This window comes from Hemitrygon akajei, chromosome 13, assembly GCF_048418815.1.
Source record: "Hemitrygon akajei chromosome 13, sHemAka1.3, whole genome shotgun sequence".
Lineage (NCBI taxonomy): Eukaryota > Metazoa > Chordata > Chondrichthyes > Myliobatiformes > Dasyatidae > Hemitrygon > Hemitrygon akajei.
The window spans coordinates 105,615,875-105,633,716 of record NC_133136.1 but is presented as its reverse complement, the minus strand read 5'-3'; the positions used below and the strand labels follow the sequence as shown (position 1 = coordinate 105,633,716).

Sequence of the window (17,842 nt, the reverse complement as noted above, 5' to 3'; positions counted from 1 at the left end):
ACCCCCCGGATGTAGTCAAAGTAGAGTGGTGTGCAACAGTACTATTTTGCTATGTTTCTAACGATCACAGAAAGTGGATTTAAAACCCCGTTTGGTCGGTAATTCTTCGTCCTGTCTGTACAATTGCCTTTCTTTGTTATACAATAATATCATTTTACAACAGATATTAAAGCTAATAGAATTCTCGTAACGGGCAGTTACCTTCCTCTATTATTCCCATTCTTTTGCTCAACAGTAAGACTTCCCTTATTACTCCCCATTTCCGAGCCATTTGCCCCTACATCTCCCATCAGACACTCCCTTTCTTGATACCTATTTCAAACCGTTTCTATTTTGGTTTAGTTTCAGATTGCTGAACATTTAGAGTTGTACATGCAGTACACTGTACAACTGGACTAAGAAAATCCCCCTCCAACAAAATAACCATCCCCGGGGTAATAAAAATGTGCGAAATAAAGCAACTGAAATATGTCAAAAGTGCCGTGAATAGATTAACCAAATTATATTTTACTTTCAGAAATGAAAAAAGAGCAATGAAGATAATTAAGTTTAGAAAATACATTTTAGAAGTGTTTCAGTCGTGTATTCAGCCAAAAAAGATTCCCTACTGGAGTTATAACAGGCACTGAGTTTTTAAGTTAAAGAAATACATTATACCCCATGTTCCTCTTGTTATTCCCTTCATTCGTCCCAAAGGCTGACTTTTACCATTGGCTTCAATAACCTGTATTTATTGTGTGATCGAGATAGCAAGATATTATCAGTTAATTTTTGGTGGTCTCAGTGAGAATCGAGATATAGAGCTGATTGCGTACCAACAGTGGTTCTTCCTCTTGATCTTCAGTTGTGTGTGTGTGTGTGTGTGTGTGTGTGTGTGTGTGTGTGTGTGTGTGTGTGTGTGTGTGTGTGTGTGTGTGTGTGTGTGTGTGCGCGCGTTAGAAGGGGTCGCATAGATTGAAAAGTTTTGTACAACTTTAGACACTTTCTTTGCTGATTTTCACTCACTCTGACTCTTAAGATTTCTTCATGTTTATTTGAGAACATTATTTCTTCGTTAGGTTTGAACCAGGATTGTTTTGGCGGAGTCTTTGCAGTTCCAGTCCATACAAACTCAGTAACTTGAGCAAATTGGGAACTATTTCAACCTACGCTGCAGCATCTTTTTTCTGAAATATTGTTAATATGAATGAGAAAAACATTCAACAGTTCTGCTGTTGGCAGCGCCTTTAGTGTTTGCACAACTATGTGTCTGGTTCGAGCGCGCTACTCCATGGTATATGATATTGCGCCTTTACAATTTTATAATGAACTTGTCTATGGCAATCGATTTTCTGCGCGTAATCTGTTTCTCAAAACAAATCGGCATTAAATGTGTAGAAACTATATTAATTATGGGCATTACTGAGTTAAAATATTTTACCAACAAATTTAAATGATTACATATACACATCCATATGGTCAAGTAAAAATAAAGCTATTTATTGTTGAAGCCAGCCAAAGTGACCAGATAAACTATCAAGATTCATAGATTTCGCCAAGATTGAGAAACACAATAACTATTAAGACTTTTTTTACACTGGCACAAAATAGTACATTTGATTTGTTTTATAAACGAAAATATTTACAAAAACAACACATATTCCGCACTGTCCCACCTGCATTTTGGTGTTCATAATTTTACGCGTTTTACATGCATCTATTCTGTCATCAGCTCTGCATCTCCCACGGATAACCCGCTCATATTTGTTTAATGGTGACACTGAAATGCCTTAATGAAGTCAATTAGACAAAATCCATTCTTTTACCTTTTATTTATCTAAAATAAAATTATTTACTTAAATATGATAATATCATATATTCCTCTGCCAAGCTACCATAAGCACCTAAAGTATTTAAACTGAAATAAATTTCTGACAAAATGCATTTGTTTTACTGTTGTTCATAGTTACAAAATGGCAAATGTAAAGGTGTCATCACAATCACCCCTTCCCTTAGTTTGTCGGTATATTAAATTAGTATTACAATCGGGCATGAAGTTTATTCAGTTATGAGACGTCATGTGCCGGGAAAGATGATGGCGTTCCCTAAAGGATTCATTGCAAATGGGACATTTAAGTTTTTCTTCTCTTCGTCTTTTCACTAAAGGCTCCATGGCATATTCTTTTTTGTGATGAGATCGCATGTGGTACACTAAATCGGACGTCATTCTGAAAGAAGCGTTGCATTTGGCACACCAGTTTTGTGCAGGTAAACAAAAGGACGTGAAGGAAGGAGGAAGAAGGGTCAGAGCGGACGGAACTTGCAGCTGAATGGGCCCAGCGGCCTTTGGCCAGAAGGCAGTAGCATAGATGAAAGGACTTTGTTTACCGAGGCCTCCTTGCAGATTACAACTGCCGTTAAGGTCTGCACTTTGGAGCTTTGCAGCCAATGCATTCGCCTGATAAAGTCTGCCAGAATCGCCAACGCCAGGGTGGCACTCTAAACCAGGGATCACCTTTTGGGACACCAGGAGTGGGGGCAACTGTGCAAATGATCTGGCCGGTTGAGAGAATGCGCTCTTCCTCTCTTCCGTTGCACAGAGCTGAGAGACGCTCCTGAACGCGCTTCCCATGGCAATGTTGTCCAGACAAGAAGGGGCCTGCGTTTCAGTCAGGACTGATTTAATGTCCACTGGCTTCTCCGCTGGGCCGGTGTTGGCCACCGAGCCATTCTTGTTATCTGTTTCAGGAGCGTGATCCTTTGTTGTCTGTTTAAGGGGAAGTGAAGTTCTCCTCACCTCGTTGAAGGCGCTCTGTTTAGCATCCATAGACTCTGGGCTGGATGTCATCAACCTTCCATTTTCTCTCAGACTGAAATAGCTCCCTCTGAACTGCTGGGAAGGACAAGGGAGCTTCTCTCTCGGAGAAGGCTGCGATCTGTCTGCCATTTTTGTATCGTGCATTATATCGTCATTCTTTTCCATTTCGTCGTACTTCCTTTTATTTTCATTTATGCTTTCAGCTTCCCGGCGATTCCTAGCATCTTCCCTTGGATTTTCCATGTCCCTGGCGAGATTGTGGAAATCCGTCGTGGGCTTGCTGTTTTCTACATTGGTGAAGACTGATGGGCGCTCTGATCGGCCGAATTTTACACTTGACTCGACGGCAACAACGTGGTCACGGTCCTCGCCGCTTTTAACGTTCTCATCTGAGGCAATGCAACCCATTCGCTTCTGACAGCGGAATCTCAGGTGAGCTAGAAAGGGGTATTCACATTGGAATCGCTGGCTGCAGTCCAGGCACGTGTACGGCGAGGTTCCTGTATGAATAAAGCACATTCGAATGAGATTGCTCACTCCCACAAGTCAATCGTGCTCCAGCGTCCACTGGTTTAACAGCAAGCAATAAATCACAATGTTAACCGTGCACATTCTCAATGTAAAAATATATCAATAACGTGATACATAGTTCATTGTCATTGCAGTAATTACATTAGCATGCATATTCCCGAATCTCTTCGCTTACGCTTGTCCTTGTGCGGATCTCTACTCCATTATACTCCCCACTGTGGATTTGTCCATACAAAATTGTCCTTCCATTTTCCTATCTGGCCCCTCCTGTAAGCAATTCGGCAGGTTCTTTCCAACTACACACGTCTCCATCACTTCTTTCGACAACTTGTTGTTGTTTCAAAACCACTTGAAGGATATGAACATACATCACACGCCGATTTGTTACATAAAAGGGTTTCAGGAAAATGAAATAATCTTTAAATTACTAATCCGAGTTGACAAAACTCACTACAGACACATTAAATAATACATTTTCAGTGGTCAAATACACAGTGCAGCGTGCATCCGCATGTGTGATTGTGTGTATTATAACGTCAGTGGGAAACTTTAGGAATACCGGCTCACCGTTCATTTTGGCTGGCGCTCTGACGTTGCTGAGAAGGAGCAGTTCCAGCAGTTCTTTTCCATACCACACAAGTAATTCTTCGTCTTTATCAATCCGCCTCAATGACCGATAAAACAGCTGGCCGTTCTTCACATAGGCTTCGAGATTCTGTTCTTCTTTATCCCTGGCCGACTGGACCAGCCTGAGCCACATTAAACCCTCGGAGGAGCCATTTGCCGACGATGTATCCACCTGCAGTAAATATGAGCCACACGCAAGGTGAATACAGGCCAATTATCAATAATCAAATTTAGATCTCCCTCCCCCAAGTTCCACATAACATAAATCAAACCCGTTACTGAGATCGTATTGGGGTTTGCGACTGTTATATAGCATAATTTCATGTTAATGAATTCCGGGGTCAGCGGGATAACATATACGGCCGAATATTACAAAGACGATTGAACGTCTCATTAGTGATTTACTATGCACTACATCAAAACTGATTCAGCACTGTATTAGGAGTAAATCGTGGTCAGATTCGCGATCTAAATACTTTACTGAATCACGCTCACTCGCTCGCAAATGTAAGGAAGACATGAAATGCCGCTGTTCGGCGGAATGTCTGTCAGTGATCAAGAAATTATTATTCAAAAGTGGGGGAGGGCTGTTGCAAGTGACAAGCACTTTCCAGGTACTGAGTCACTCTGGAAAAACCAAATGACAGGCGAGCCTTGGGCGTCTTTACGCGCTTCTATATACTTTCAATTTCGCTGCCCCGCCCAAACCTCAGTTACCCCCCCCCCCCCCCACCAACACCAGCATCTAACCACCCCCCTTCCCCCATTACCATCCACCTCCCCTCCTCCAATAAACCACTTTCCCGGTGTGTCGCTTCTCTAAAGGGCAAGCGCGAGAGCATTGGGGAAGAAATCGCTCGAGATACACATATATGAGGAACATTTTATGAAGAAGGGAGACGCATCCCCAAGTCTAAAGTAGAGGGAATACAATATGGGCCCATATGCAAATCCATTGGTGATAAAGAGAACGTTTAAAAATGTAACGAGCGCACGAAACGTTTAACTGGTGAGACAAAAGACGAAATCATGAAGGGCATATGATGAGCACAGAGAAATAAAATTAATCCTACCCTAAAAATGTAGGGCACCGTCCTTTTGTCGGCGGACTTCAGAGCAATGAAAGCGATGCTGTCATAGAGGGACGTGTGGCTCAGTACGCAGGGCCCAAAGATGGCATTTTCTGGAATGTCACAGGTTGTATAGACGCTGGTGAAAATGTCGGTTAGACACTGCTGGACGGCCCTGCTTGCATCGCTCTCCCAAAACCCCTTGTGAGCATTTGGATCTTCCATCACCGAGGTTTGTTCTTGGAGGAAATGATATGAAAAGGTCACCTCGATGCTTAAGGAGACAGAGAAGGCACAATGCTCAAGCTTTGAAAATCACGGCACCATTACTAGCCCTGATTACAAATTAATTCCCGATCTTTGACCAAGGACATTATGAGACACCATTAAAATATTTACAGCATGCATTAAGTGTGCAAACAAATTGTCTAATACTCCAGGGATAACGGATAAAACCAAGCCTTGCGAAAATTAGGTCTTAAGTTCTACAGCTAAAATAGCACTGATGTGATCAGCCTAAAAAGGCTTTTCATGTCATTTTAAAAAAAACTTTTGTTCACGCGGTATTATCATAAACAGCTTCCATGTTGCAAATAATAATCTCGTCCTTGCACTTACTGATGATCAGTTTTCAAAATTTGGGTGGGTTCTAGCACAATGAGTGGGATTGTTACCTGCGTCGCTCCCAATTCGGTGTGTTATTTTGGCAGAATGCTGACGAGACCATTCATCAATAAGCATCAAATCGAACTGTTCCGGTGTCTGGAAGTGCAAATAAAAATGGATGGAAAGTGTGCAGTCATCTACGGTGGTTTGATGTCAGATAACCTTTAGATCTTTTCTACAAGAAAGAACGTATGTCTTCTTCGTCCGCTCTCCTCATTACCATAATACACCACTTTCCCTCTGAGACTTTAATTAAAAGCAGCATGCAGAGTTAATTATTTTTACCTCGACACGGTTATTTATGGATGAGAATGAATCCCAGTTACCTTGTTCGACACAGGGAGAGATTCGGTCAAACGTAGCTTGTGAAATCTGAATTGTAAGGGGAGGGGGGTGGGGGGTAGTTTGCATTGCTGGTAATCTTCGGAAGGTTTGAATGAGTTCCGGACCAATTTTATGCAGCAGGCACGCTTCGAAATCGTAACCTATGTCAGAAGCTTCTCAGTTCCAACTTGGATTATTTGAGCAAGCATTTGCGTTGTATTTCATGTGCCAAATATTTTGACATTGCATCTTACCTTTCAATATACATTTCAATACAGTAAAACGCTTATTATTTTAAAAAGAGGAACACAATTGCATCGATGGCAGACCGATAAAGTGTTAGGCATTTAGACTTCGGAAAGTAGAAAGTTAAAGGCAAAAATAACCCCCATCGTCCTTCGATGCAAACTGGATTGTTTTGATTGCAATAATAATAAAAAGAAGTCTGCCAGTGAGCGCCAGAAAGCTACCTATTCTAATGTTAAATACACTGGCGTTAACCAGCGGAGATTCGCTGCCCAGTCTCACTGCATCGTTCGCGCAATGTGAAACCAAAGCCAAGTAGACAATTGTAGCCCTTACGAACTTGGAGTGAACGCAACGCAGAGAGTCCTCAGCCAAAGCACGATCACACAAGAAAGTGAAACCCTCACCTTACCTGATCAAGGGATAGTTATCTGCATATTTCTCTAGATTCCATTTTTTGTTTTGTTTGTAAAGCAATGAGTAAAAAATGCAACATATGCTGTAAGCTCATTTTATAAATGCCTTTTTTTGTGAATGAGGTCGCGCGTCGCTTGGGGCGTCAAATGAAAATAAAAACGGCTTTCATGAATATGCATTTCTTTCCAATCCCCGGCGTCCAGGACGAATGAAAACAATAACAGAAAGTAGACACTCACCAGAAAAAAAGGCAGCGTTTTGTTTTAAAAGGTCTCTCTCTTGGCTCTTTATTGGGGGGGGGGGGGGGTGGAGAAGGGGACGGTGCAGGAGGATGGAACAGCAACTGTAGACGCGGCGCTCCGGCTCTGTGCTGTCAGCGCAGTGGCATCGTTGGTGAAAGTGACGGCGATGCTGTGCTTCCGATACAAAAAAAGCAGAGGAGCCGCGGAGAGAGTTGCATATGGGCCCAAGCGTAAGTGGCAGACACTTTGTTTGGTGGAGATAATCTATCCAATGACGCGTGAAACTCCATCCCCATCCCCTCCCGCTCCCGAAATAACCACCCTGCCTGCGCTCCCGATTGGCCAGCGGGAGGTCGCTGTTGGTGGCGGCGGCTCGTGCCCCGCCGCACCTGCCACGCGCCGGGTGAACGCTCAGGAGCGCGCGCGCGCACGGGGTGGGGGGGCGGGCACGCGCACGCCTGCTCGGTGGAATGCCGGCCGCCGGGCTTGATTGGGCAATGAGGGCTCGGCTCGGCGGCACGGCGGGGCGGCTGAGGGGGTCACTGGCTACCACCCCTGCCCTACAGCAGCCCTCCAAAAGTGATCCCAATTTCACAATGTGAGGGGGAAATGCTCTTCATCCGAGAAGGTAACATAATGCATTCTCTGAGCTTGCCAACTCTCATGTTCCACTGGCGGCTCATCATATTAAAGCTCTTCTCGACATTAAGCCGCTCAGTAGGAGCGGTTTCTCTGTCGCAAGTACATTTTACACAGATGCTCTTCAGCCCGGAATGATCAACTTACGGCAGGGCCTTTAAAAGGGATGAAGAGGTACGGTTTGTTATTCATGTTGAAAGAGGGCTGCCTAACTTTAAGAAATTAAACATGCAGTTTGTTTCCTGCTGAAATTGGAGCCTGTTTGGAAATGTTGCATTTTTACACGCAATTCAACATACAGAGCTAAGGTTCTATAAAGTTTAACAATTTTCCGTTTCCAATGGATTACTTTGATGCTTTTAGAGTATTTGGAGTGCATTACATCTTCTATTTGACCGGGAAATAACATCATCATTACTTTTTTACTGCTATTGTGTAATTAAATTATTAGGGAATGCATAAATTCATGGTGGAGTTTTTTTTCTAAGTTTCATAAGCAGCTTTGTTCTGAGAGAGTTCACGCCTTCACTTGAGAAAGTTTGCAAAATTATTATGACAATTCAACCTTTTTTAAAAAATTTAATTTTTGCAGCTATGAGCGATCCAAAGGTGCAGAGTGAACAGGTGCGAGCCTACGCGGTACCGAGGCGAATTCTTTTTAACCTGTCGGCAAGCTGCAGTCGAATTCCTGCATCTCATTCAGGCTTCACCAGCGTGGATGGGTGGTGTTTTAACCATTCGGTACAAACGGAAAAACATGGCATCCTATAAAAGCATGTGGCACTTCTGTGATGTGTATTTAGTATATATGTCCCTACCTGTCATGGTACATATGCCTGCATATGTTTATTCACCAAGGTAAAATTGTAGACGCGTGCACATTGTCATTTACAAATATGTACAGAAACACCCACGCACACAGAAAGATCATGCATTGATCTAAATATTAATAGAAACATTCACCATAAATATGTATATGGGCAGTTAAACGCCAAATACACACTCATTTCATGAATACTTAAGTAGGAGCAAATGCAATTATCAAATTATCTACACCATTCCTGTTGAATTTCACTCAGAAAAAAAGCAGTTTTTGCAAGCATGTTTATTATAGATGATATAATAATTCGCAATTTGTTTTATATTATTAGCTAACTGCGGTGATTACATGCAATAATATGCCCGGGAAGTTGCTATGCAAACAATTCCGGGGCTCTATTGCCTTTTCAATGAGTACATTTTGTGAATCAAGTGTGAAATCTGGAAGCTGTCACTCAAAACGTTATTTTCCTGCTGCTGTATTTTCGGGATTAACAATATTCTACGCTGAATTAAGGCATAATGAAGACTATAAAGATCCAAGAGGGGAATCAAACTAGAACTAATAATGGCTTGTGTACCAGGCCATAGACATCACGTAGTGATGAAATATGAAAATATTGAATTTAATTTGCTATTATGTATTGACTGAGTTACAGGAACAGTAAATAATCACACAGCGCAAGCCAATGAAAGGCTCACAGTCGCACATGCTAACAGGGCAACATGCTGTTCAAAATAACAATGGAACTATCCGGTATATATTTTATTATACTCCAAAGAGTACCCTTTTCCACATGAAATCGATTGTCAACAGCTTTTAGATGCTTTACTCGGCGTTGCTTACGTGAGTGGGATTTGAAATGCGACCCCTCCTTTAAGAAAAGTATTTTTCAAACTTACGGTTAAACAATTTGGGAGATTTCTTTAAATGGTAAGGTAGGACACCAACCAACTGAATTGCTGCGAAACTGTTTTGTGATTTCTGTCGATAAAGCACAGAAAACGATTGATATGCCGTAATCATAAATCTTCTCCATTGTGCCTCTGACCAACGAAGCATGATAAAACCCTTTTCCATAAAGTATTCAGCATTAAAACCACAAAGCTCTCCCAATCAGTAGCCATCTGCCTCCATCACCACAGCAGCGTGTGTGCCGGAGGACGGCGGTCTGAGCAGCCGCGCGCCACTCAGGTTCCTAGCACAGAAACGATCTGCAACTACATCGTGTCAGCAGAGACATTATTACATTTTTAAAGTGCAAGGGACTACAAGAATGCAGGAAGCAGTTCGTATAAAACAAGCAAGTTAGTGTTACACAGCTTAACTGCAGGATCATCAATATGATGAGATGCATTCATTCAAAAAACTGAGTCGAAGGGTGCCTGCCCCTTTGTAAATATTGAAATAATATTTACGTTTTCTGTCCGATTGAGTCTCTGACCTTTCCTCGAACAAAAGTGCTACAACAAAACATAGTTAACAATAGCAAAAAGAATTAGGAACGAAGTCATAAATCTTAGTGATACCGAGTCAGTGAAGTGTATGAATCCGTACAACGTCGCGCGAGTAACATTTATTGCACCACCCCCCCCAAAAAAAATTGTTTAGTTTTAAAGTGTGGCCTGGATGCCTCTGTATGACATTGGGGGAGATATTATAATTTGATACATTGGCAACTTTGTTGGATCATTTACTTAAATTGAAACTACTCCGCCATCGGTAGTCCTCTGGTCTTACTGTGCGGTGTTCATCTTTTCATGGACAATGATCTTGTCACCGCAGCTGCGGTGTGTCAATTGCGACCGCTATGAGTGTATCACTGAAGCTCATAGTTAAAAAAGGCCGAGATGAATTGAACTTCTAAAAGTTTCCCCCTTCACTGGGACGCTTGGAATTGCTCACCTGTATACAGGTAACGTCCGATTATATTTATGTCTATGCACTGCATTTGAATCTTGTAAGCATTATAATAAACCCATACGTTGCTCTTATTGGGACCTTAATCCCCATCTTAATATCAAAATGAATTATATCATGACTTTGTTAATCTGTCGAGAAAATATGATTCACGTCGAGATTTTTACTAAATAGTTCAAACTTTAAAGTACATTTATTATTAAAGTGTGTATACATTATATATTATACATATGGTCAAATATGTTTTAAAGATGAAGTGGTTGATTGAATTCCAGCTAACAACAGGTACCTTTTGTTTCTCAGTTCTGCACTTTAATTTCTTATTTATTTATGAATATTTATTTTAAATGAATTACTGTTAACTTAATAGAAATTAGTCTGATGGGAAAGAATACTTCCCCTTGTAGACATAACAGACTTATAAATTGTAATATTTTTATTTGCTCATTATAATCACCTGCGGATTTTCTGTCATCAGCTACATGCATGTCTAGCCGTCAAGTAACTTTGATCACCTTTGCTATTCAATAACTTACAACTATACTAATCAAATCAGACATCTTTTAGGAGTACCCATTGTAATGAATCATTCCGAATGGCAATAGAGTTTTCGAATAAACAGTGTATAGACGTGAATGAAGCAATGGTCATAAATACAATTAACTCATCTCCAAATGTATAAACATCACGTTGATCGAGATGCATAAGAGAAACGTATATTGTCTGTAAACGTATATAACAGTTTGCATAGTTTCGAAATTAATATTTCGTAAGCAAAACTCTGGGAGTCAATTACTGTTTGGCAATACTCACTCAGTCTGACCGGACCCATCGTACAATACAGTTGAACGTGAAGAAATACCTCGTGACAAGATATTTGTATGTTCAATGCAAAACAATTATTTTATTTATATTTCTTATTTGGAATACAGTGCGGAATTGGTGCCCCGCCGCCCAACGACTCCCGATTTAACCCTAGCCTAATAACGGGACAATTTACAATGACCAATTAACCTACTAACCCGTACTTCTTTGGAATGTGGGAGGAAAGCGGAGCACCCGGAGAAAACCCACGCGGTTCACAGACCGCTTCCAAATGGCGCTGGAACTGATTCCAAACTCCGACGCCCCGCGCTGTGACAGCGTCGCGCTAACCGCAGTGCCACTATTTTGCCTATCCAAGCGGTTAGTTTTTCATCTAAGTAACACCAACTAAAATCTATACATCCCTCATAGAAACTGGTTTCATTTCATTTCAGGATGTCACATGCAACATATCGCTTTTCATGATATGAATGAGAACTTGTCCAGTTACATATAACTTGTACTTAACTATTAAATTTGAATTTTCGTACACGGACAAGTTTAAAAATAAACCAGAGGGCCTCTGTAATGAAGACTATTTGAATTAGAACACAAAATATAGAGACTTTTAAAATAAACATGTCCCGTGCTTATAATTAACATACTGATTCTAGACGACAACTAACTACCAAATTCCCGAAGGTAAATGCTGTAACTTACGTGCAACAACTTTTCAAGTGCTTTTATTATCTCACTAATTTTAAGTCCTATACGGCCCGACTATCATAACATCTCACCTGAAAAGTTTGTTTTCCAATAAGTGCCCCAAATGCAATGCCAGGAACGCGCTATATTTTCAGTTCCCATACTGTTTGAGACTGCTTGGATAAATAGCGGAATCCAGATCTATACTTGTATTAATATCTGTTGTTCGAATATTAATATTACAGGATACTACTGTTCGCAGCATATATTCAAGGATTATCCGAAATGATTGCAAAAAATTCACTTTAAGTACCGTGACTCAATACTTAGTGTATTCATGATGCGAGTAAAGTCAACACCCTAAACAATCAAGCATACCTTTTATGTGCACTCAATTAAGCCGTGTAATAAAATATTTCCAATGTTGAGTATGGTACTTTGTTAAAAAAAAGTGTAAATACTGTTCTTTCCAAAGTGTTCAATTGAGGCTTTTGTCCTCTCCCAGTAGCAATATAATTAAACGCGCCTGCATCTATTCACTCGTTTCGAGGCAACCAATCTGCTGAATAATTTGATTGTTAGAATTCAAATGACACTTCCTCTGTTCAGTAATGAGCAAATATATTTTCTCCACAGTTTGTCTTTAGTATTTTTTTCAAGTAGAAACAAATAAAAGCCCCCTTACTTAATAGAAATGGTCAATACTGTATATTGTACGGACATGGAAGTTGGATTTTTAGACTAGTTGCTTTCTGTAATTTCAGGTTTAATTTAGTGACGTAACTAACGGTTCCATATCAGAGTGTAACCTAGTATATATACCATTTGGAGTCGGTTAAGTTCATTTGTTCAAGATTAATCGCAGCACCAAGAGGGACTTCAAGTATATAATTAGATCGTTACCGAGTCTAACAAAGTAAATAAAATATATCATTCCTTGAAACAAAAGGTAACTTCAAATGACCACTTCTTACTATTTCTTTAATTTTGGTAGCTACAGTAACTCCTGACTAGCAACCATTTTATCTTAAACTTAAAGGTAGATACCAACAAAAGCAATATTTATGTACATCTATTGGCAAGAGATAAAGCCCAAGAGAAAGGGGAAAAAACGCTCATTAGGAAGTCTTAGCCTTAAGGTCACGCTATTGTTGTATACATATAAAATCAATAAAGTAGTAAAGATTTGTTTAACCACAAGAACAGTATATTCATTCTCCTTTATTAATATTAAAGTATCTTTTTCCCCATTGCACCTGGTTTATCGAGTTCCTTAATGTTAATTGATGTAAATGTATTTTTCTTCTCTGTAATAAAGAATTGTATAGGACATACAGAAATAGACTTACCCTTTGATTGTAAGCAACCACGTAGCTGGATCAATCATGTTCCCGTGATAAACTGGGATTTCAGTTCTTCCCTTACACCTGGATCTGCCTAGCATTTCACTAAAGCAAACTGCACAGCCATCTGGAAAGTTACGTCATTTAGCGGAGAAGGGTAGCTATACTGTATAGGGACTAGGAGGTGAACGTTACCTTCCTATAACTATTCTTCAAGTGATCCACGCGGTGTAAATTAGGCATCTCCTCCTAGCGTTCAGAGAGCAAATGGATTTGCTTCAGATGAAGTCATTATCACGACGTTGAGCATTGAACAAACTATTGCCTTGTCATACATGGCTAATTCTTGAACTCTTCTTGGCACCCAAGCGCCGCACTGATCTTAGAGTCAAAAACAATTTCAATTTCTTCTCTCTCCACCCCCAACCCCAGCCCCCATAAAGATCGCCGCTTTGTCCTCAGTTTGCTCAAAGAGTCCTTGGAAACAAAACAATTGGCTTTCAAAGTGGCATTGGCATGGAAACATGGTTCTGTAGGGTTCTGCAGTAACTTGGACATACTTTAATGGGTAAATGTTAAACATCTGACCTTTGATATTAATGAACCCGGCGTCTCCATTGTACTTAAAACGCAAGAAACACAATTTAAACACTGGTCACATAGTGCAGTATCTGGGACAAATGTCATACCCCAGAGTCAAGAATATCAGACTATCTGCAACAAGTGGATGATGATCATGAAATGCTGAAAATATTCAGCGGGTCAGGTCGCACCTTTCTCTTCCGACTATTTCAAGCATTTTCGGCTTTGGAGCAACAAGCAAGATGCTGGAAGAACTCGGCGGATCAGGCAGCATTTGTCAGGGAGTAATAGTCGATAATTCGGGTCGGGACGCTACTCCTGCCCCGTTTGTTGTCCCAGATTCCAGCACATGCAGTCTCCATTTTCTGCCTTTAGATTTCCAGTATTCGCAGAGTTTTGTTCTATTTTCAAGTGGACAACTACTAAATCACGACTCGACGATGCAATGGACCATAATAAAATAATACAAGCGGAAAGCAATATGGGTATATTTTGAAGGAAGCAACATGACAACAATGAAATCATGAAACGTGTTACTCTGCACTAGATTAGATTTTTTTTTAAAAAAAAATTCTGGTAGAGGGCAGAAGAGTTGTAAGTGCTGCATCCAAAGCGCAATCAAGGGCTGATGCATTCTGATCTTTGCTTATTTGCCCGTGACTGACACATTACGGTTTTAAACGCTCCACTCCCAAACTAGTAAAACCGATTAAATTTACATGTGCCGCGTACATTTTATGTGATCAGTTATTACATTCTTTTGGCTAGTTATCAATTAGAATTCGGTTACGCAATATAAACACGAATGAGTCACCAGTCCCACCCAGATCATTAACGCTTCTGCTGCGGACGCCACCCAGCTTCCGCCCCTTGAATATACCGGTTGCAGCGCTATTCAGCGATTCGAAGTATGGCAGACCGGACCTACTTCAAGTTCTTAATTGCATTTCTTCGATTACAGTTCTACTGTATTTTCGCGCCTATGATTGAACATGAGAATGACGTACTGCCTCCACACCAACAGCATAACGATTACTGAGATTCTATGGTGGGTCTTCAGGGAGCTAGGGTTGAAGATTCCATTTCAGGATTATTCATTGTAATACGCCCCAGCAAGAGTAAAAACAGGAAGATAGAAAGAGTTAACGTTTGGTTTAAGACAAGGTTTGGGATTTCGGGCGGGATGCACCAATTCAGAAAGGACATATTGAAACTGGAAAAGACTGGGGACAATATTCTCATCGTTAAGGAAGATGAGACAGAAGAGAGGAATAAGATGCTTAACTGAGGGTGTTAGATTGTACTAGTGAAGTAGCACATTATCAGGTAAGAGCAGAGCCCAGAAGAATACAAATAGGGTGGGAAGCTGCGGGTAGAAATAGCCGAGTGAGCAGAGGAAATAGCAGACATGTGGCTTTAAATGGTGAGGACTGAACATTTCATCGTCACTCGTGACAGTGTGTTCAGTAAAGTTGGGCAAGGACTAAAGGAAGGTGGGTGGTGGCAGTGATTTGGGAAGGTGTTTAGTGTGTTTGCGTAGAAAAGAACAAAGTCTACAGTAGTTTTTGATTAGAGGTGAGAACCTTAATGGATATGTTCATACTAATGGGATATTCTGTAGGCTTTCAAATAGTGAGAGGGAGACTTCGAAATATATCTGTAGGGGAATTACAAAGATGTACAGAGATAGATTATTAACATTGGTTTTCTTTAATTAGCCAAACAGTGGATAGGGTATTGTTAAAGAAAAAGAAAAAAATTCAGTGTGTGTTCTGGAGAAATTCCTTAACTGGTCTGTTCTGGGCCTAATTAAGAGAGAGGTAATACTGAAACCGGGGTTAGAGGATCAAGTGACTGCGGGAGAACACTTGAATGAGAATGGTTTAGATTTGCCTTGGAGAAGAACAAAGAATATTTTAATTGGAATTAAACATGCAACATTTTCACTGGAAACAATGAAGTTTGCGGAATACAATGCCAAGGTAAAATAGGAGCAAAGATTTACAGGAAAAAGAGTGATTGAATAGTGCACAAACTTTAAAATGAAGATGCTTTGGATTCATATGAGGTACTATTTATTCCCAGGAGAAGAAAAGTCAGGAGAACTGAAGCTAGTGTTCCTTGAGAAAATATGATGAAATGCAAACCAGAGCATATGATGAACGTCAGGTGAACTTTGCAAGCTAGAACCAGGTGAATTACAATAAGTTCAGAAGGAAAGTGAAGAGACAGTGCATATGCAGATTCAGACCTGAGCTTGAGTGCAGTCTGTGTGGAGTTTGCATGTTCTCTCTAGCTGCAAATGTTTCCTGCAGTTGTTCCATTTTCCTCCTACTTCCCAACATCAGGCAGGTTTGCTAGGTTAACTGGTCGCTGTAATTTGCTCTTGGGCTGAAGACTAGTGCTTAAAAGTCAGTAGAGTTGTGCTGTATCACTCAGTATCACCATCTTCTCAAGAGCAAGTATAAATGAGCAACAAACTCTGGCCTTGCCAGTGACCCTCAGAAATCCAAACTGATCTTGTTTTGAAAAATTATAGATCAAAGGAGAAGAATGGTGGGGATTAAGGGCAAAAGCAGGTAACTAATATTGAATCTTCATAAAGGTCTTGTTTGGCCTTACCTAGAATGTTAGTCTGGTCACAATAGAAAGGATGTGGTCCTTGAAAGTGAGCAGGGGAGATTAAACAGAGTGGTTCCAATTACAAAAGGCATTAAAGATGCTGGCATTGTTCACATTGGAATAAAGGAGACAAGCAATAGATTTGATGGAGACATATGAGATTAAAACAGGTTTAGTTAATGTAAACAAACAAGATCTGTTTCCATTAGTTACTATTCGAGGACCAATATTTGAGTAAGCAGTGTGGGGAGGATGTGAAGTCTTTCTGATAACTACATCTGCATGAAGTGCACTGAGCTGACCATGTTAGGGAACTGGAGCTGCAGCTCAATGTCCTTTGGTTCATACAGGATAATGAGGAGGTGATAGATGGGAGCCACAGGGAGGTAATCACCCTAACTTGTGACTGTCAGGAGAGGGAAAAGGAGTAGGCAGCCAGTACAGAGTATGTATATGGCCATTCCCCTCAATAATACCTATTCTGCTTTGGAAACGAAGATGGTGCAGGAAGGAGGGCTTCAGATATTTGGATCATTGGGCCCTCTTCCAGGAAAGATGGGACTTGTACAGAAGGAACAGCTTGTACCTGAACTGGAGGGGGACTAATATCCTAGCAGGAATGTCTGCACAGGGATGTTTAAACTATAGTTGCAGGGGGAAGGGAACCAAAGCACCAGAATAGGTAGTGAAGTGGTTGTGGAGAAGGATGATATTAAGCCTGTGTGCAGGGTTAGGAGACAAAAGGTTGAGTATGGTGTGGCTAATGTACCGAGCTGCATGTATTTCAATGCAAGGAGTATTGCAGGAAAGGTGGATGAGCTTAGGGCATGGATCAACTTGTGGAATTATGACATTGTAGCCATTAGTGAGACTTGGTTTAAGGACGGGCAGGACTAGCAGCTCAATATACTGGGGTTCCATTGCTTTAAACATGATAGAGTGGAAGGGATGGTATTACTAGACAGGGAAAAAGACAAGGTAGTGCGCAGTCAGAGTAAACTGGAGAACTTGTCTGGTGAAGGTTGTATGGGTAGAATTGAGGAATTGGAAATGTATTACAACATTAATGGGATTATATTATAGACTACCCAACAGTCTGCAGGATTTAGAAAAGCAAATTTGTGGAAAAATAGCAGACTGTTTCAGGAACCATAAGGTTGTGATAGTAGGTGATTTTAACTTTCCACATATTGACTGGGGCTCCCATACTATAAAAGGACTGGATGGGAAAGAGTTTGTCAAATATGTTCGGGAATGTTTCTTTATCAGTCCATAGAAGTCCCACCTAGAGAGAGTGTGATTCTAGATCTCCTATTAGGGAATGAGACAGGGCAGGTGACAGAATTCTATGTAGGGAACACTTGCATCTAGTGATCATAATGCCATTAGTTTCAAGGTAACTATGGAAATGGAAGGGTCTGGTCCTTGGGTTGAGATTCTGATTCAGAGAAAGGTCAACTTTGATGCTATCAGAAAGGATTTTGCAA

The 17,842-nt window shown here is 40.8% G+C and overlaps 1 protein-coding gene across 5 annotated transcripts; it reads right to left on the bottom strand.

The window, feature by feature from the left end:
* Positions 1-1,458: 1,458 nt before the first annotated feature.
* On the bottom strand, positions 1,459-13,392 carry prdm8b (PR domain containing 8b). 5 transcript variants are annotated; one of them, XM_073065217.1, is made up of 6 exons: positions 13,158-13,392; positions 9,282-9,363; positions 5,700-5,787; positions 5,029-5,264; positions 3,896-4,127; positions 1,459-3,297 (listed from the first exon to the last, which is right to left on the bottom strand). In XM_073065217.1, the coding sequence occupies exons 3-6, from the start codon at positions 5,764-5,766 to the stop codon at positions 2,042-2,044; spliced, it is 1,791 nt and encodes a 596-aa protein (XP_072921318.1). In that variant the 5' UTR covers positions 5,767-5,787; positions 9,282-9,363; positions 13,158-13,392; the 3' UTR covers positions 1,459-2,041. The 5 variants fall into 5 exon arrangements, with proteins under 5 accessions (XP_072921318.1, XP_072921320.1, XP_072921321.1 ...); XM_073065219.1 differs by lacking the exon at positions 13,158-13,392 and adding an exon at positions 11,901-11,934; XM_073065220.1 differs by lacking the exon at positions 9,282-9,363.
* Between the last annotated feature and the right edge of the window lie 4,450 nt (positions 13,393-17,842).